At 39.5% G+C, this 21,943-nt stretch overlaps 1 protein-coding gene across 1 annotated transcript in view; it reads left to right on the plus strand.

The window, feature by feature from the left end:
* The window catches only part of pcxb (pyruvate carboxylase b), a 345,950-nt gene that overhangs the window by 317,613 nt on the left and 6,394 nt on the right, over positions 1 to 21,943 (plus strand). The window contains exons 23-26 of the mRNA XM_050067843.1: positions 1,112 to 1,286; positions 3,099 to 3,172; positions 19,783 to 19,923; positions 20,322 to 20,423. Of these exons, the coding sequence (XP_049923800.1) occupies positions 1,112 to 1,286; positions 3,099 to 3,172; positions 19,783 to 19,923; positions 20,322 to 20,423 (492 nt within the window). The remainder of the gene's footprint in view (positions 1 to 1,111; positions 1,287 to 3,098; positions 3,173 to 19,782; positions 19,924 to 20,321; positions 20,424 to 21,943) is intronic.

A 21,943-nucleotide genomic window follows, 5' to 3' on the forward strand; every position in this document is an offset into this window, starting at 1 on the left:
GTGAATGTTAAGTTTGGTGCACACAGCGTTATGCTTAAAGTGCAAATGTGTGACACATGCAGAATGCCAATGCAGTACTTAGCATGTTAGCTGAGGCGATGATTATTTTTTAACCTGAATGAAGCTAAGATAAACAAAGGTACACACACACACACACACAGTGGTAGGTAGCACAAAAAGCTTTTCCATTAGCTTTTTCTGTTTGTACATTTCCAAGAAACATTTGCTGGAGCAGTGGAGCAGACTAAATAGGCTAATTGTATGGAGATTTCTGCAACTGTCCCTCCCTCCCTGTGCGCCTGTGTAGACTGTGTCATCAGAAGCTGAAGATATCTGTGAAAACACAGAACAGCAGCCCTTAGGCAAAATGCCTGTCCTGACATAATCTCTTCACCAGACATTATTAGTAGCCTCAGATCGATTGTCTTTACAAGTTGTGTCAGATACCAATGACTGTGTGGGCAGATAAAATGTCATCATTAGTCTTATAGCAGCCTCCACTTTCCACAATTATCCTATTCCTTCTCCTCGTCTTTCTCCTCTACGATTTCCGAAAACTGGGATGATGTGTCACATATGCGGCAACACTGCAGTCATCTGTGATCGGCTGATGACACTTTACTAGAGAGGAAAAGATGAAGTGAGAGAGAGATGGGGGGACTGAAAGTGGATATCACTGCAGATCTTAACACAACAGCGGTGCCACTTTTATGCAAATAACAAAAAATAACTTGCATTAAGTTTAATATTCTCTCCGATTCAAGTGTTTCTCCATCCCTCAAAACAGCTTCCCATGTATCTCCATCCTCCTCCTCCTCCTCTCACTCAAAGTCTCTGTCACTGGTGCTTTGACAGGGTGCTGCTTTTATCCAGACGTATAGTTATGAAGTACAATGTGAAGGTTTTACCAGCACTTTATACATCCCACATGCTTTCGAGTCCCATGGGGTACTACGATGGAGAAACATTCACAAAGACTATATGACTTTGAATAACATCTTTTAGTGATCTGTTTGTTTCCCCTTTTCTTGCACCCTCATACCTTCTGTCTTCTTCTGTTTCCTCTCCTTCATCCTTCTCACGTCTGTTCTCTGTTAACCTCCTATCCCAGGTGCTGAAGTCCCTGCCCCGTATCGAGGGTCGTCCCGGCGCCTCTCTGCCACCCATGGACTTCAAGGCCCTGGAGGAGGGGCTCCGAGCTGCACACGGTGATGACATCACCCCTGAGGATGTGATGTCAGCAGCCATGTACCCCAAGGTGTTCCAGGAGTTCAAGGAGTTTACTGGTGAGTGAGCAGACTTGACAATGGATCTTTGTCTTCACATATTGATAGTGAATTAAGAACAGGAATCGTGGTCTCATTTTCACACACTCTCTCTCAGTCTCATTTGTATTATTACTGGGGCTTGAAATTAGCAGCTAACCTTAAGTCGTGAACATTCAAGTTTCATCAGGTAGAAATTATTTCAGTTGCCTTTGGCAGTTCACGTATAGGAAAACAATCATATGCTTCAGATTCAGGGGAGAGCAGAGTTGGAGCCGAAAGTGGAAACAAAACAGCAACTAATGGTGAATTTACATATTGCATATATAAGAAACCAGGACAGTAAGAACGGATGCTATAGGGCAAGAAATCAGCACAACCAGGAAGAACATTTTGTAGCAGGTTTGAAGTACACGCAGTCAGCAGCAGCATGTAGCTGGAGAAGGCTATGATGTGGGGAGTTTAATAGGAATCCATTCTACAGGAGTCAAATTTTCAAAGTTGTTTAAAAGCCGCAGTAACACTCAGCTGCCTGGATTAACACAAGCTTAATTGTTGCTTTGAGGGGTGAGAAAATGTTAGCATTAAACTGAGAGGGCGTTTCTGTGAGGAGCTTCATTTAATGTACAGCTGTTCCTTCACTACTGCAGGTTAAGACTAAAAACACACCTCAACCTGAATTAAAAGGGACAGTTCAGATCTTTTGGAGTTAGGGTTGTATGAGGTACTTAGCCATAGTCGGCGTATTATACACAGTAGTTGTCAGTGGGTACATTTGGAGTGGCATTTGCACTTTGGTGAGACAAGCAGGAGTACCAGCATGGAAGCCAAGAAATGAACTGCTGTGGAGGGGTCAGTAACTATATGTATTTCAGCCACCTTAAAAAAAAGTCTATCAGTTTAAGGGTTGTAGTATATTATGATCTACTCTGAAGCTTTGGAACAAATGACCAGTTAGGGGCCCAGGGTCCAGACGGTGTCATCGAAGTCTCCTTCATCACCTTCACATCATCGCTATTCAATAAACAACAGGGTACACTATATTTAGAATATTTTCACTGCTTTACCTTGATGCAGAGAGCAATTTCTCTCTTCAAAGCCAGACTCCATTGAGAAAAACAGTAATTTAACATTGCTGAGTATGGGAGCTGCTGCTCTACCGCTGCCTTGGTCACTTAGTTTGTGTTTTTGTAAGACTGTGGGTTTTTTTTAAAGGGTTAGTTCGGATTCACCAAAGTCACACAATAACACAAACAAACAAACTGATCGAAGCAGCGGTAGACCAGCAGCTCTCCTGTTAAGTGAGCTAAAATTACTGTTTTGTCAATGAAGTCTGGTGGCTTTGACAAGAGCATAGATGTGAAATTTAAGCCACTCTTGGCTTCCCTGTTGGAAAGAGCTGCCTGCGGCAATATAGAGCAGTAAAAAATTGTTAATATAGCGTACACTTAAGCTGCTACTGTTTTTATTTTGTTTTGATTTCTTTTCTTATTTAAGTGGGCCTTTTTTAGGTGGCTCTTAGGTGTACATTTTGCTCCTGTCTAGCCATACATTGCTTAGCTTCAGTGGTGGTACTCCTGTCTACTTCTCCAAACTGGGGGGGGACAGACCACCATCTACTGTCGGTAATACACAAACTATGGATAAGTACCTTTAACAGCCCCACCTCAAAAGATCCTAACTATCCCTTAAACCCTCAGTCTTTTCTAATTCCATTTCTTATATCAAATATAGGCCCTAAACTAGCCCCTTTTTCAAACTGGCATCCCCTGATTTGCCCAGGTCTTAAAGTACCAGCTGATATTAAGGTCACCTCTGTTTCTCTCTGTCTAGCTAACTTTGGTCCAGTGGACTGTCTCAACACCAGGCTGTTCCTGGATGGACCCAAGATCGCCGAGGAGTTTGAGGTACACAACTCAATACTACAGACCATTATATTATTAGACCAGAATTTTAGAGGGGACCTCCACTAATTTTTCTGATCAAGATCATTTCTAATAGAAACTCGCTCTAGATTTAAAGTCATGGGCGTCTACCAGACAGAAAGGGTATCTTGGCCTTTGCAGAAATATATCTTGGTCCTCTTTCTGTTTCACTGAAGTGCAATACTACATCGCTAGAGTATCCCTTTAAAAAAAATTATCAAAGAATGTCATACTAACGTTAATAATTTATTTAATAATACATTTAGCTCCTTTATTAATTGTGATGCAATAGCAGTTTAATAAAGAACAGACATTAGATGATTAGCAGTAGATGATTTTTCCATCACTGCAGAGGGCTGAGGTTTGATGCAGTTTGGTGCAGAGTCACAGTGAAGTGCTGATAACACAGTAGGGAGGACAGAGATATTAACACTTTATCAAGGGAACAACAAACAGCATTCCTGATCCCTCCGGCCATCAGATTGGCCTTCCCGCAAAGAAATAACAGATTAATTTTGTCGTATGGTGTTTGAGAGCGGGCCAGTGAAAGGCACTGAGGGCTCATATCTCAGACCAAAATGTAGCCGTTCCACATTTCCAAAGCTTGTACTGTTTGTTTTGCTCCAACAGGGAGGCAGCTGAACATGCCGTCCAATGAAGGAATAAAACAAACGAGTTGATTTGCTTTGCATACAAACAAATTAGCAGGGCACAGGAATGTAACAATCTCTTGGTGAGAGGGATATAATAATTGGCTGTCACTCGTAGCTGCAAAGCCACAAAATCGGAAAGTGAAATGTTCCTGGGGAATATTGACATCTAAGTAGCAGACCATTTCCTGTGAACTCCAAAGTCTTACATAAGCAGAATCAGCTGCCTGGAAATTGTTTTTTTAACATACATGAACATACAGTCAGCAGAAATATTTCAAAATGTCGCCTGTGATGACTGAAACACTCTCTCAGAAGAGGAGACAGCAGGCTTCAAGATGCTGCATTTATTCAGAAAGTGCAGCACAAACAGAGAACATTTCAGGGGAATGACAGCAGTAACCACTTTGATGTGCGAAACTCAAACTAAAGTGATTGTTCAAGTCCAGATTGAAGAGTGAATTCCAAAGAGATTGTTGAAACTACTGACGGTAACCTTTGCGACAGATATCAGAATCCGACGTCAGATCAAAGAGAAATATGCTTTGCTACTGGGGGAGATGTTGGAGGAGTCTGTCACTCAGTATGTCATCAGGTAAAAAGATATTTCTAAGTATGGTATTCTAAACTTTAAGTTGCTTCTTCTAACTTTTACAATAGGCTGTGGAGAGGATTTTCTTTACAATTACACATATGCAGCCTTCAAGATCATAAGGCTGTTTTAATACTAGACTGCTAAGGAAGGACAAAGACAATGTTTAATTGTAGTCTGTTAGATTTGAGCTTTATTTGTCGCTGAGTAGTAAACTCAGACACTATATATATATATAACATACACCATAATTATAACATACAAAGTCATTAATACTTGACAGAGGACTTACAGACATAGTGAGATGAGTTATCACACAGTTTTGTTTGAGAAAAGAAGTGCAGGTGTTATAAGTCCGAGCAGTGATGCTGTTTGGGAAAACAGATTTTTTAAACCTGGCACATTTATACAGTAGGACACTGTATCTGTGACCAGATGGCAGCAGTATGAAGCAGTCAAACAGGAGGTGAGACAGGTCGGAGATGATAGCTGTGACATTTTTTGACTGCAGCTTTGTCGCAACCTTGTGTGTTATTGTTGGCTGTATGTTTGTGGGAAACAGGTGGCAGTGTGCATGAGGGAAACCTGTTCGTGCACTGCAGGTTATTAAGGCGACGCAGTAATGGGAGGAGATTAAGCTTGATGAGAAATGATAATGGGAGTGACCTTGTACTGTATGATTTTGTTGTTTGGTCAGGGTATGAAAAATACAAAAACAAACATGTTCACTTCATGCAGTTTAAATAAAAGGTAATGGTGCTGACATCTGTATTGTAACTGAATTGGACTGTTCCAGTTCCTGGTCTGTTTTATTGCCTTTGGTGTTTGCTGAGGACAACATAGAGTTAGCTTAGAGGAAAATGGGTCATGCTAACTTTGCTTTAGCCGTCTCTGTTATGCTTAGAGATTAAGAAAATGTGACTCAGGTAAAACCATGTATATGAAGGCTAGCAGCGAAAGCCCCCCAAAGCTTTCCTTGTAAATGTAGGTTTTAACTGAAAATTGCCCTCTTGAATTAGCTGTTGCTAACTGCTCAGGACTTTTCTTCCACCATAACACTGATCAGCCAAAACATTAAAACCACTGGTAGGTGAAGTGAATAACATTGATTGTCTTGTTACAATGCGATGTTCTGCTGAGAAACCTCCAAACATCATTGCAGACCAAGTACACCCCCTCATGGCATTGGCACTCCCTGAGGACAATGGGATCAGACTTGACTCTGACTTGTCAAGGCATGGATATAGGACCTCAGGGGTGTCCTGCAGTATCTGGCACCAGGGTCTTGGCTTCAGATTCTTTGAGTCCTCCTGTGTGTTGCGAGCAATGGATGCTCAATCGGGTTGCGATCCAGGGAGTTTAAACGCGAGGTTGACACCTTGAGCTCTCTGTCACGTTCCCCCAGGTCATTTCTGACCAGTTTTTGCAGTGTGGTACAGCGCATTGTCCTGCTGAGTTGGCAAACTGCCCTCGGGGAGTGCTGTTGCCATGAGAGTGGGTACTTGATTTGCAAAGGTATTTGTTATGTGGAGCTCATCAGGTGGCATCCACAATGCCAGAGCCCAAGGTTTCCCAGCAGAGCATTGCATTGTATTGAGATGATCAATGTTATTCACTTCACCTGTGAGTGGTTTTAATGTTGTGGCTGGTCGGTGTATATATTTATTGAGACATTATCTAACATACTATACTCTAATTTTAATGCCATATTTATTGCTTACTTTATTATGGCATTTTTATGACGTACTATATTATTACAGTCCTTATATGATACTACAGTCTGCCTTTTTTATGACTTAGTTATGACATTTTTTACAGAATACTATTATATTATTATATATTATTATATACAATGACATAGATAATGCCATATGAAAGTCTGTCCACAAAAATTCACAGTATACTATTCCATGAAAATGTCATGAAAAGTATAGAATAGTGTGTCATTAGTCATAAAGTATTAAAAAAAATCATAAAACGTTCATTGTACAGTATGTCATAAATATGTTAAAGTACAATGTGTAATTTTAAAAAAGCCATCATAAAGTGTGTCATTAAATGTCATAAAAATGTTAGTATAGTTTGCCAACCAAAAAAAATATAGTCATAGTACAGTGTGTAAAATATCCATCGTATAGTATGTATAGTATAGTAGTAGTCACCATATAGTAGGAAAAAATGTCAGGTAAAAAGTTTGTCCAGTATGCATAAAAAATGTTATTAAAAATGTACCAATGTAGTACACAATTAAATATGTCATACTACAGTAGGTTATAGATAATATCATAAAAGTCACACTACAGTATGCAATATAATATAATATAGTATGTAATAAAAAGTCATAGAAAATTCAGGGTATAGTAAGACGTTAAAAATGTTATAAAAAGTCATTGTATGCCATAAAAAATTACAAATAACGTTACAGTTTAGGACCCAATAAAATTTTACACACAGTTTGTCATGAATAATATAAGTCAGAGTATAGTATGTTAAGAAAAACGTTAAATAAAAAGGCATAGTATAGGATATCATTAAAATTTAACAAAAATGTCACAGTACAGTATGCAATAAAATGTCATACTATATTTTTGTAATAAATGCCATACAATAATAGCATTGTATGTCATGAAAAATGTCAAATAAAAAATCACAGTGTAGTGTGTCATAAAAACATGTAATAGAAAAAGCGCTTTCCTGTACATAACTGAAATCCATCTGATCAGTTTCAATAGTACCTTAAACTCCTTTACACTTTCTCTGTGGGAAACTTTCTTATTTCTGAAAGCAATAAATCACCCTGAGATTTCCCACCTTTGAAAGAAAACTCAAAGCTTTTGAATCTGTGGTATATCGGGTACCTGCAACTGTTTTCCTTTCTAAAGAGGATAAAGTGTTGAGGTTGAAGTGACGCATGTGTACTGCTGGATTTCAGCTTTGTGGAAGAGTTCATGACCATACACGCATTTTTAGACAAGTCAAATACAAGAGCTTTTTAAAACCTCTCTCTTAAACAGAAGAACTCTATCAGTTTCCAAGGTGTTTTTCACGTTCACATTTTGAGAAACACTTAGGTTTTGTGAAGCTGAAGTTGTAAAGTCTATTGAAAAGAAGTTTTAGGGACAGGGACAGGGACAACTGATTCATCACTATTATTATTCCCTCTACTTCTTTATTTTGTTTTCATAGCTGAAATGAAATCTGTCTTTTAAAGAGCACTTTTGTGCATTAATAAAATAAAATTTTGTCTGACAACATGAAAAGTAGTCTACATCCCCTCTAGCCACCTGTTACCTTTCAGCCTTTTCACAAGGCTCTTGGTCTCCACTCTGCATCATAAAACACTCCTCTTTCCACCAGTGCTAATTATAATCCCAGTAAAACCCCAACACACATCATTTATTATAAATCAGCTTTTCCTTGTACATCCCTCTTCTTTTGTTTCTTTCAATATTTTCCCTTGATTCCCTCATTATGAGTAACACACAGATTTAACTGACAGTGATTCAGAGCGGCCAAAGGCAAACATGTTTAATTACTGCTTCATTTCACTGCAGCAAAATGGCTCTAGGCTGGTGTTAATTGATTTTTATATTATGAGGGACATGAGGAGCTCTACTTCTCCCCACTGTATCACTATCAAAGAGTCAGGACCTCCACTGATTGTACTGATCCAGTATTGACCCCAAAGACAGGCAGAAGCCCCACCCTTCTTTTTTGCTTAATCACCCCAGGGTGTGTATCAGTTGTCAGAGATGTGGCCACCACTGATTAAAAGGGTCCTTTAAATATATTTTGATTAAGAGTCTTGGCAACTTCAGCAGTTTTTGAGTTTTGAAGCCACAGTTTGTTGTGTGCTCTGCTGTTGTTTTTAAATTCCTACAACATACTGATTGACTGGCTCGAATAAGATGTTCTTGATTTGTAATCCAAACAATATTCATCAGCAAAAATGGCTAAAACACCAACAAAACACTTTAAAGCTACAGTTGTAGAGCTGGATAAATGGATTTAATATCCATTTTCCAACTTGTCTGTGGCAGTATTGGCTTTCCTTGCAGTAAAATTGATTTTCTAACAGTCTGTTATTTAAAATAAAAAAACTCATATTTAACCTGCTTTAGCTCTCAGTGAATCAGTTTGCTTATTTTCTCTCTAAGTGGAAAACTTGTCATTCAAACATTTCCCAAATGCAAAGCTGTTGTTGTGTTTTTCCGCCCTCGCTCTTCACTTTCCCTCGCCGCTGCTCGTCTAATCTCCACACCGTCAGAACTGTTGTCACTTTAGGAACTTTCACACATTCGGATTTCTGCTCAACATCATTCATCGCCACAAAAGCAAACTTTCCCCTGTCGTCATGACGATGGGTACTCCCATCAGATCAGGTCTGATTAGTGGTTCCAGGCAGGAAATGGAAAACATGTCAAAAAAGTGACCTGTCGCATGCAGCAAGGGGTTTCTGTTCTTTACTTTCTTTTACTGTGTGGAATTCCTCAAGGGCAAAAGAAGCTCCTGAATTAATGTAAAAAATGTAATAAACTATATTGATAATGTTTTAAAGTCTGCAGTGAGGAAGATAAAAACAATTAAAATTATATCAGATTAAATTGACAAATACTCAACAATATGTTAAAAAACAACAAGAATAATGAAAAGCAGTAAATCAAAGCTGCCTCAAATCTTCAGCTGAGGGGTTCTGACTGTAAAAGCCTGGTCACCTTTATTCTATGACTCATTAACAACCCTGCCTGAGGATCTGAGGCTGCACCCTGCTTCACAGGAGAGCAGCAATTCAGCAGTAGAACTGGCAGATGAGTCCATGAAGTGCTTTAATGGTAATCAGCAAAATCTTGAAATCAATTGTAAAACTAACTGGTACCCAGTAGGGGTGGGAAGAAAAATGGATTCGGCAAAGTATCACAGTATTTTGTGTGGCAATGTTGTATTGAAACATGAACGCCAAGTATTGATTAAAATAAAACTTTTGATAAACTACTACAGTAATAAAATCAATTGCCTTTTCAGTCTAAGAGACACATTTTGCTGCAATAAAAATGACCTTAGATGAACAGACTTAAAACTATCTTATTCAATGAAACAGATGCTGACAAAGTTTTGGGAGGGGTCTATCCCAGCTGACACTGAGCAAGAGGCGGGGTACACCCTGGACAGGTCACCAGACTATCACAGGGCTGACACATAGAGACAGACAACCATTCACACTCACATTCACACCTACGGCCAATTTAGAGTCACCAATTAACCTGCATGTCTTTGGACTGTGGGAGGAAGTCGGACTACCTGGAGAAAACCAACTTCTAGTGTTTGTCAAAAGCTGAGCAGCTGTGTTTTGTACTCGCTGTTTTGTTTTTTTAACTTAATGCTGAATACAGTGAATTTCAAATCTAACTGAGATTATATAAAAGTATGCATGACCTTCTTGACATGAGGCTGAGAGAGAAAAGACCCCAATTTTTTGAAACACTCATCAGCTTATGAAAAAAGGTCAAATGTTACACCCACGTTTCTAGTTGATTTCAATACTTTACATTTAGGTGGAGAAAGTTTTGGTACATCCAGCACTTAATTCTCATAGGCAAGAAAATAACTGATCAAAATTCCTCCTTCACTGGTCTTTAATGAGACATAAATTTGAGTGTCATCTGCGTAACAATAGAGCCTATTAGGAACAATGGACAGGATAGATGTCACTATCGTCATTTCTCATCCAATTCATTCTTAAAAGTGATGCTGATGAGAGTAGGCTCAGGCCGTGTGTGTTACTCCATTATGTGGCAGATACATTTATTAAATTGTAGTTTGTGCAGTTCAAGAGCATTGCATATTACAAACAGTATTTCCTCTTAATCAAAGAAGCAATTTAAATTGCCATATAGTGGTAATTACCTCAGGAGATGCCAAGGAGGTGACCTACAGAACACAGAGGAACACTCCTGCACACTGTCTTTAACTGCATGTAATCACAACTTTAGTATGACAACATTTCAGTCCTGAGACGTTCCTCAGGTAATTGTTTTCCTGACAAAGGTGTCAGAGTGAACACATGCAGAAATGATGCCATCTTGTAACTACTGAAGTTTCTGTACACAATAAGAACACACCATTGGATGCCTGTTGCATCAGTGTCCTCAGCTCTCACATTTCCTCTATCTGTTTTTGATAGCTGGGTTTTTTTGTATCATTAAATATTAATGATCTGACAATCACGCACCTATCAAAGATGCACTGTAAATGTTAAAACACAGATAGACATCACTGGGGAAAATTGAGTTGCCTCAATTCTTGACAAGTTGACTCCTGGGTGATTTGAGGTGTGTGCGTGTGATACCTGTGACAGTTTGATGTGAATGTTAAATATGTTAGAGGCAGGTTGACTATAAGCCAGGTGAATGGCAGCTGCTGCAACCTTTTGAGATACATATCAGATGATAACCATGGTTGTCAGATGCACAGACAGGTAGTGTGGGCATTGTTGTCTCAGGACTATCACAAACAGTTACTGTGAGGTGCTTATGGGAAACACATTTATTCTTCAGCTCATGCTCGCCGACTTTTACAATGCTGATTGCTTTGTAGAATTACAGTCGGCGCTGTTAAGGAGGCGAAGAGCCCAGAGGAAAGTACAGAGCATTGTGCTACCAAAGCAGTTTGGCGAGTTTTAATGTCAAAGTAGTATCACACACCTCAGCATGCATAGTCCTCCACATAGAAAGCTCTCTTTTATGTTGAATGCATATGAGTAGAGTGATATTATTATAGGCACATACCTGTAAAAGCCAAAGGGGAACAGTAAATATAGTGTAGATTAACCGGGTTTTGTGCATAATAAATGCAACAAATACAGTAGGACACCGCAATTATAGAAAAATATATATTATTTTTGCTGTTAACTTATCTGCCATATAAAATGTTCTTCAGGAGATGAGGCAGAAGAAAAGCTTTTGAGCTTGCGATTGTAAGCCTTTGTTGGCGTTTGCGGTAAATTCACAGTGACAGCAGCACAAGACGGCGACTGTCCATTACAGATGACTCTTGCTGTACTCGCGCAGCCTCACTATCACCTGTATATTTGGAACAAAAGCTGTTTATGAGCTCTTGGCAGCTTGTGTGTGAAGCACACAGCGGAAATCTTTATCAAAACAGATTTAAGCACCAAATCGTTTTGAGCGCTGAGCTAGACCTAAAGCCCCGGGCCCGGGCTGTTGATGTTGTGGGAAGTAGATATAAAGGCTTTCACAGTAATCATTTGGTATTGTTAAGCACTCCATTTCAAGCCTGTTGCAAATCCAGTTGAAGAGCCTTATCAGGCAGAGAGCGAACAGCGAGCTTGGAAGATTTCTCTTTGTGTAGTGAATTTGGTGGGAGGACACAACCATTTCAGCTTTTCCCTCCATTTTCTGTTATTTATACAAATGTAGCATTTTTTCTTAATATTCTGTAAAAATTCTGAGTTATACGTCATCGCTATAGCTTTCAGCCAATTTCTGACCAACTTGAACCCTGTTGAGCTGGACAAAGCCCACTTAGGTATGTGCATCTGAAGGCCACTTACGTAGATGCATTCGTATACACAAATATACACTCACACATGGCTGATGGCTCAACCCACACACGCATACAGCACAAACAGAAGGGAGACAGAGACCGACCTATGTGGCATGTGCTGATGACTCAGTATGGTATTAATCATATTTGATGGAAATATAAACAGACTTTCACAAACATGGACCCAGTCATAGCGTACACACCCTGTCAGCGCTAATGTGCACAGACACCAACACATGGAGCTCTGTTCACCGCAGTAATCTCATTACTCACCGGCAACACAAGTCATTAATAAAGTCATATCGGAGACATGACAGTGAAGCACACTGTGAAAATGTGTTTCAGTCAGAGATACTATACTGTACCACTGAGTGCATAAGCAGCTGAGTTCAACAGAAAAAGCTCGGTGCTTGAGGGTCCTTCCTGAATAAATGCAAGCAGCGTGTGAGGGCCTTATAGACGAGAACACAGCAGATATGTCACAGAGATATAGAACATAGCTAATGTGCAAGAGATGCTATCACATGTATGGTAATAGGAAACCAAATCTTGAGGAGGCAGGGTGCTTAGAGGTGACTTTGATAGAATTGTATGTACTTTGAATTCATTTCTGTAGTTTGTTTTCAGGGCGTGGAGGCTCAAATTCTTAGCTAAAAATATGGATTCTTTCTAATGCCTTACCCAGGGATGAACTTGTCTTTACTTTGACTTGATGCCTTGTAGATGTTTAAGCAAGCGACATGTAGTCCCTAACTTTACTGAGTGCTTTGTTACAAATAGTGGATGGTGGTAAGACAATGTGAGGAAGATCTCAGAGCACAAGAAATTAATATAAAATAAAAATATATACATATAATAAAATATTTAGCAATCCGATACCTCCACAAAGTCAGGTCGTAAGGGTCTTACGTATTTCACCCACTTGGCCCAGACTTTAATGAACACATTTTTCTGAAGGTGAAGAGATAAGGTACATATTACAATATCTATCCACTCCTCTAATGTGGGGGGTTCGGGAAGCAACCAGCGCCTTGTGAGGGCTTTCTTGCAAGCAGATATCAAAATACCATATATTTCTAACATATAAATAACAACGCTTTGCCTTAAATCCCGTACAGCCTAAAAATAATTGTTGCAAAGTTGTTGCAATACAAAGTTGCAACTATTTTTAAAGTTTAATTAACGTGGCATTTCAGAGTTACAATTTGAATAATCTTTCACAGTGCATGGATTACATCATTCCCAGTGATCACAGAACAGTTAGTTGTTCATTTTTTGTTTGTTTTTTTTAACACTAATTATAACGACATACATGAATTATGCCGCATTGACATGGAATCAGGCAGACCGCAGACGGAGAACACCTTCTAAACAGGACAGGAAAAACAAACGGTGCGATAGAATGGCAGGACAGGAAACCGAAGCTGGCATGATGATATCTTCCAATAGTGAAGCCGTATTGTTGGCAAAGAATGGAATATAATATATTGAATAAAATAACTCTGTGCTTATTATTTTATGCGATTTTTAGTCCAGTAATTGTGCAGATTGCCTGTGTAATCTCCAAGTGTGAAGGAGCTAACAAACATAAGGTTGTAAATTTCATCACAGAGGACGGCAAAAACTTAAAACATTTCAACTTTGTCCAGCAGTGCCATCTACCCTTTACACTGTTGGTATTCTCTGCCAGCCTCACATAATTTTACCGTCCTGTTCTTGTCCACTAAATTGATAACTGATTTGCTGTCTACCATCTCCCTGATTCCATGGGATCACAGCAGTAGTGTATAGTTCATACTGTAGCGTATAAAATTAGGGGTTGTTGTATGGAATTAGGAAATTCTCGTATTGTGCCATTAGTTGCAGAGGCCAGTTGTAGAAAAAAGAGAATTTATTTTTGTCTTTGTGTCCTTATTTGTTGTTCAGCCCAATGACTGCTTGAATGTTCTGGACACATAAGTTTTACCTGGCATTGGTTTGAAAGTTAAAGCAGATAATAGAAGCCGACCATAGGGGCAGTGGTGTAAGCAGTGTGTGTGAGCTTGTCAGATTAATCTGTGAAGTCTTAATGCATCTGTGGTGTTTCAGATATCGACACAGTGCACTGAAGTTGTCTCTTTAACTCAGTATGAAACTGGCGTACAAACACAGTTACACCTCAGACAAAATCATCTTCAAAAGATTCATAAATCTTGTGCGACTCTTCAAACAGACGCATACTGTATTTTTCATGGGAACAGTTGTGCGGAGATGCAGTGTTGAAGCCACACAGTTGGAAATGGGAAGGCAGTTTTGTTTTTTGCAAAGTGCTGCCAAGAGCCTGACAAAACAGCACAAGCTGGAGAGAAGTTCAGTTCAAGGCAGGGTGGAGAGAGAGAGAAAGACAGAGAGATGAAGATTGAGTGCCAGAGAGAAAGCAAAGGCATGCAAAGAAAGGTTTTGTTACCAGATACTGAGTGAGGGAAATAGATGAAGAGTCAGAGCACCCAGAGAAAGAGAGAGGCAGAATGAAATTGAGATCAATACGTACCTGCAGCAGCATGTATTTTCGTCTTCGCGCTGAGACTTAGTTCAGAATATCAATGGAGACCCAACAGCCGAGATGGCAATGTGAGAAACAAAAAGGATGAGAGGGGAAGGGTCGAGGAAAAGGGTGGATAGACACAGCAGAGGAAAAACAGAGAGCCACAGACAGATTAAAGAGAAGAGAAGCCGAAAGAGGCAGATGAAGGAAATTAACAACGGCATGAGAGACAGAGTGGCCCCAGAATTGGGCAGAAAAATAACAATACGAAATGGAAAGCTGTGACACATGGGAGGACTGACAAAGAGAGAGATTGAAAGCCAGACAGAGGAAGTTGGACAAATGGAAAGACGGAAAAAATGAGTTTCCGACCGGTGAGATGAAAGATTTGAGAGGAGGCGTGAGATAAATGAAGAAGTACAGTGGCCGGTGTCGAGGGAGAGACTAGCAAGACAGAACGCAGCAGTGACCAGAATTGATATGAGGGGGGGGAGTGTGTCTGTTGTTGATAGACAGACAAGAGTAATGTCTTTGTCTTAAAATGACACTTTACAGGTGGCAGGTAAAGCCAAAGAGTTTACAGTTCTCCTAACGGCTGGAACAATGTTTTTATATCCTCCAGTCTGCCTGTCTGTCTCTTTATCTCTCAGATTGTCATTCTGTCTATAACACTTTTCTCTATCTGATGTCAGAATTGATACGTCTGGTGGAAAGACAGATAGAGATACAGCATAGATCCATTCAAGTCTTTGGGAACACTTTACAATAAGGTACACAAAATTAGAGTAGTTACTGAGGAACTAATGATGAACTATTAGTTAATGGTCAGTTCTTCATGTACTCGTGATCAAATTTCATAGAGGAGTTAATCACGACTTAATAATTAGTAAACTAGTTACTTCATCAGTACAGAATCATTACTCAATAACCCGTCCATTAGTTAACCTTTTTATGTCCTAAAGTTGAGTGACACATAATGAGTAGTCTTTCATTACTTCTTCATCATCTTTACAATTAGTTCCCTAACAAAAATAATCATACAGCAGGATTCTTGAGAAGAGTTTTATTCATTATTTTCAGAACACATACATACATATGTATGATGATGCCTTAGAAATAAATATGATAGTGTGCCACATTTTAGGTAGGCTAAGCTTAAAGAATTTATCATGGGGGCTGCGTGTAAAGTACTGTATACTGATCACACCGTTGTTCACAGTACAGTTGTTTGAGGTGCACAACATTTAAAGTAGTTACTATGAAACAAATTTGGAATGAATGAGGAACTAACTATTAGTTAATGGTCAGTTCTTCAATAACTCCTGATCAAATTTCAGAGTAGTTACTGAGGAACTAATGAGGAACTAACTATTACTTAATCATTACCTATCCTTTTTGTGTACCCTAAAGTGAGACATCAAAATGAGTAGGTAATGATTACTGAATCATGAGGACCTAAGGGAATCACAGCCAGTTAGCCTCCGCTAGCTTCCCAGCTAGCACCGGCTCTCCGTTTGGATCCAACCGGAGCACCGAGCCCTGGTTTGTTATTCAGGTTAAAGTGGGAAGAAGCAGCGGGTTTGTTGGGCAGCTGAGTGAAGCTGTGTGAAGTGGGGCCTGTGGAGGAAACACCGGGAGCGTCTGGATGTAATAGTCCGTGGGGGTGCTGCGCGCTCGGCTGCACAGATAGGAAACCCGTCGGCTGACAGGATGTATCACTCTGTCACTCCGCGCTACTTTGTTGATCTCATGCATTCAACGGACTTCAGGTTTCCCTTTTTGCGTTTTCCTTTCACGCGGGCGCAGAACGTACGTGCTACTTGGCCGTTTTCACAACTTTATTTAAGACAGGAAGTTTACAGAATGCAGATCTTCAACATTACACATATATGTCATATATCACATATGCCAGGGGGGATAAGAGTGTACAAGAAAATATTAAAATGATCACAAATATTAATGGTTTTGATTGAGGGAAAATGTAATGGAATCGATGTAACGAAAGCAACAAAAGAAGGTTTTCTGTGTGTAAACTTACATTTGTGAATGTGAAATCTTGCCAAAAGTAAAATGAGATTAATAATAAATCTTTCATTGGGTTTTGCCGTATTTCTGTTAAAGTCAAAAAGTCCAAACAGCACATCCCTCCAAAACAGCTTAAATTCTTTTTCAATATTGTTCGCAATAAAATTACAAATATCACTCCAGAGTCTTTTGACAATGGGGCAGTGCCAAAAATAAATGAGTAACCGTTTCAAGCGTCGGGTGTAGTCTTTGTAGTGTGTTCAAATACAACTGACACAGGGCGACGTGAGGCGACGTAGACGACGCAACAGTTGGCTTTCGTTGCTGCTAGTTCTTTGATGTCGGGTTGGTGTGTCAGCACATTGTACAGAATAACATGGTCATATGGGTCATATTAATGTGTATGTGGTCTGAAAATAATGAATTAAACTCTTCTCAAGAATCCTGCTGTCTGATTATTTTTGTTAAGGAACTAATTGTAAAGATGATGATGAAGTAATGAAAGACTACTCATTATGTGTCACTTTACTTTAGGACATAAAAAGGTTAACTAATGGACGGGTTATTGAGTAATGATTCTGTACTGAAGTAACTAGTTCACTAATTAAGTCGTGATTAACTCCTCTATGAAATTTGATCACGAGTACGTGAAGAACTGACCATTAACTAATAGTTAGTTCCTCATCAGTTCCTCAATAACTACTCTAATTTTATGTACCTTAGTTCCTCAGTAACTAGTTCGTTCCTCATTAGTTCCTCATCAGTTCCTCAGTAATTACTCTAATTTTATGTACCTTAGTTCCTCAGTAACTAGTTCGTTCCTCATTAGTTCCTCATCAGTTCCTCAGTAATTACTCTAATTTTGTGTACCTTATTGTAAAGTGTTACCAAGTCTTTATTTTTTACCAGCTCAGTGCCTACACAAAGACGACAGAGTATTTATCACAAGTCTTTACAGACTTCTCTCTGTTTTCATCTCCTCCCTCAAAATCAATTCTTAGTCAACACAAAGTAAATGTTAAATGCCCATTTAGCTGAACTTTGCAGACACCTAAGTCGTGTCTTTAAAAATCTTAGGCTTGTGTCTGGTAAAACTGTTATGATGCTTTTTCTGCTACTGTACTCTGTGCATTATGGCAGCTCCTTTATAAAAAGTAAGTGAATTATAGTGACAATAATGCAATCAGTTATAAAGACTATAGTCAATTCAGCTATTAATTAAATGACTAAATGTTTTTAGGACCAAATATATAAATAAAGTTGGTTCTTTCATGACAGGCATTTTATAACAGGCCTTTTTCATGGAAGCCATTTTGACGTCACAGCAGAAAGGGCACATTTGTAAATAATAAAATCAATGATGGCTGAATTCCCTTCAGCTGCTTCCAATTCAGGATCCTGGTGCTGTGCATGCTGGCTTGTGCCGCATTCATAATAATCATCTTGGCACTTCATAATACAAAAGTGCCTGAACCAAACAAATGTCAAAGCCATGCACCAGCCAAACACTGTTGTTCAGTGTAATTACACCCAAATTTAATAGATGTGGTGATATATTGTCAGTGCACGATGAATCCATCCCTTCTCTGCAATCCATCTCATAAGATGTGAAAGCAGCATCACTGTCACAGGGACTGCCCATTGTTTCCACAGTCCAAAATTCTAAGCCCTGTTAATCCAAAAAATGTCCCTCTGACAGCTTGTTATCCCAAAAACAAACAGCCATTGCTCCTAGGTCCTATTTCACCAAAATACACACTCCCTGCAGTCACAACCCTATTGCCAGAAACAAATGTTGGCATTGTATGTTTCTTTAAAGCAAGGATACGTTACATTTGTCAACAATGCTTTAGTGACAGTGTGGTTAGGTATAGGCACATAAACCACTTGGTTATGGTTGGGACAATATCATGTTTTGGCTTAGAACACCCACCTTTGGTGGCACAAAAGTTGCTGGAAAAGCCCTTGGACACCCTTGTAAACTGAAACTAACTGCAGTGAGTATGTCTTTTGAAAAAACAAAACAAAACAGGACTTCAGAGCAATGGGCATTTGTTCTTGGGATAAGCAGCTGTCGCAGAAATAGGCTTTTGGTCCAATGGGACATGTTTTGGACTAATGGGGCTTCTGAATGTGTGGCCGACGTAACCGTGGCATGGAACCACTGTCACAGCTTGCTAATGTTGTAAGAACATTTAGGTGTGGGCGATGGGGCCAAAATCTTTAAACACTGGATATGTCATTTTATATCACATTAACGGTATACTTCACAATAATCACTCTGTAAATTAAATTAAGAAATGGTACGCCATATGTACTTCATCACATTTGATTATTATCGTCTTTTATTGGAGCTTCCTATGTACAAAACAAGTGCCTCACATGAGGCAACACTTGACTTAAAAACAAGACTGAAAACAGTTAAAATCTTTCAAAATGGAAGCCTCCATGTCTGCCAGAATCACATTTCCTTGCCAGGCAGCTGGTTTGCGAGATCATGCGAGAATACTGCCCCGATTGCATACATAGCCTGCCCTGAGTAGCTCCCACGGTTCAAATGCTAATGCCAACTCTGTACTGGTGGACACATTTCTGCCCTCCCATGATATATACCATCATATCACCCAACCATAGTCATCACATCTGTGCTTTTCCTATTCTAAGTCAAAATGTCTGCTGTTAAAAAGGCCTTTTGAGCTCCACCTCTTTCATTAAACCAGTACCTAACACTCCGATAAGATTAGATTTGCAAACTGTTAAACACAAATGGGCAGCTGACAAGAGCTAACAGTCACTCATTTAATGGAGTGCAATAAAAAAAAGTTGCACATTAGTATAAAATACATATTACACTACATTTAGCAGTTTAATTACAGTTAGGCTTAATGAATCCCCGACCATGAATCTGTCCGTGTTTCTCTGCCCTCCACCAAGTGCATGCTGGGAAACATTCCAGCCCAGCATGAGGGTAAAAAGAAATAAGGAAGAGAGGGAAACATGGTGCCTGTCTCGCTCCACTACCTTCACTTTTTTTAATTTCACCAAGCTCTGCAGTCTCTTTTATTGCTTTAGCTGGACTTGTGAGCTAGGCACCCATGTATTAATTTCAATCTTCTAATATAATGTAATTCCTGTCCTTTCCTCCTTCACACTCTCTCTCCTATTCTGTTCTCTCCCCCCTGTCCTCCCCACTTATTCCAATAATCCTCCTCTCCTCTCTGGTCTTGTTTCATCTCAGGTGGAGCTGGAGAGAGGGAAGATCCTCCACATCAAGGCGCTGGCACTGGGTGACCTGAACAAAGCCGGCCAGAGAGAAGTCTTCTTTGAGCTCAACGGACAGCTGAGATCTGTGCTGGTTAAAGACACTGTCGCCATGAAGGTACACAGAAGGGATGGAGGGAGGTATGGGTTGGTAGATGGATAAATGATGGATGGATGTACTGTATGTCTGCAGGTAAATTATAAATAGATAGATAGAGAGAGAGAGGAAGGGAAGGTTCTTTAAAAAGCTGATGTTTTATTTATTCAGTTTGGATCAAAAAAAGATTTTATGACAGTGCACTTGTCACTGGTGATTTTTATTCATAGAAACAAATGGCAGTGAGGGGGAGATGGAAGCTCACTGAGGAGGAATGTTTCAATGGGGGGCTGAATGACTATATGGACGGCTTGTTGGCTGGATGAGTGGATAAATGGAGGCAGGCAAGTGTGGGTACTTGGATGGATGATCGACTGGACAGATGGATGCATGAAATCTCTTTTTGTCCCTCCACCCAGGAAATGAAGTTCCATCCCAAGGCACAGAAGTCAATCAAGGGTCAGGTGGGAGCACCCATGCCTGGAAAGGTCCTGGAGGTCAAAGTGGAAGTGGGATCCAAGGTTAGTTTGTGCTTAATCTACTTATCCTCTTTATCAGATTTCATAACCTCAACTGTGGTGGTATCTACCACTGCAGATAGTTTTGGTTTTTAATCTCTATTCTTTGATCAGAGTTTCTCATTCAAATCAGAATTTTTAAAATGTATTTTATGCATGCAAAGTTCTTGTATACTTACGACAACATCTAACATTTGGAAAGTGCTTTTTGTTTCTATTTAGCAAAAAACTGTTAAATTTCTGAAAGGAAAATATCACTGTGGCATCAGTGCCAGCATCCAATTAGCACTGAAACAGAAAGATTACTACACCAATACAACGGAGGTGCGGGGTTGACTATTGTTTAAAACATTTCAGTACTACAGATGCAATGCTTATTTCAGTATTGATAAAATCCCTTTTCAACAAAATTCAACAAAAAGTCTCTGATCAAAGTAGGGAAGAGCATGAATCTGACTAGATACAAACTTCCAGTATTTAACAGCTTTCAATACTCAACATACATTTTGGTCAGTACCACTACTGTAAAACTTCAGTTAACTTTTACTAGCTGGATGTGGCTACACATTTTAAAGAATAAATACCGGTCTCAATTACACAACAGGTCTGGTTTCCATTGACCTTGGAAAGCAGTTCATTTCTAGAGAAGTTCAATGGATATAAAACCTCTTAAAGGGAAACACCACCCAAATTAAGAATTCCAGTATGTTATTTCCATGGCCTGGAAAAGTTCAATAGATATTTGTGAACATAAGCTACTCTCTCTCTCTCAAAGCCAGAAACCACAGAAGTAAGTGTCAAACTTGTGATGTCGTAGGTATAGTAAGTCTGGAGCTGCTCTATAGACAGTGAATGGGAGACTGATTTGTTTGTTTTCTTTTTTATACCTCTGTCTCAAATGAGCTTTATTCTATTGTAGTGTTCTCTGTTTTAAAACAGATCATGTTCCCATGTACTCAGAACATTCCCCCGGGTGCTCTTAGCGTCATCTGGACCATCTTTCACTGGTCTACGAAGCAGCTCCAGACTTTCCCTATGACATCACAAATTTGAGTTGTAGCACCCTAGCTTTTGGATTTGGGTAGGTAAATGCAGCCCGAACCGCCCTCTGGTGTGCTCACCTGTGTGTGTTTGTGCGCGCGTGTTTGTTCGCGCATTGGGGCCAAACTCCGCTGTGTGTGTTACAGAGCGCAGAGGAGAATTGTAAACGTGTGACCATGTAGAGACACAAATGGCCTAAGATAAATAACATAAGGCTATTTAGTTTGTTTAATAAAAGGCCAAGGTATAGACCTGATACCACCTTATTTTCAAACACGGAAGTAAATAGTGATCAACTTCCGTTTTTTTGTGCGTGACTTCCGGTCAGCCGCTTTCCCTTACCGGAGCTAACGGTGCAAGCTAATTTTTTTTCAATTTTCAGTTGTTTATGTTAGTCAATCAGTTAGTCTGTGTATTTTGTATAGATAACTGTGCCCACGTTTCCGTTATAACGGAAATTTATTCCCTCTAAACGCGAATAA

The sequence above is a fragment of the Epinephelus moara genome, chromosome 17 (assembly GCF_006386435.1).
Source record: "Epinephelus moara isolate mb chromosome 17, YSFRI_EMoa_1.0, whole genome shotgun sequence".
NCBI lineage: Eukaryota > Metazoa > Chordata > Actinopteri > Perciformes > Serranidae > Epinephelus > Epinephelus moara.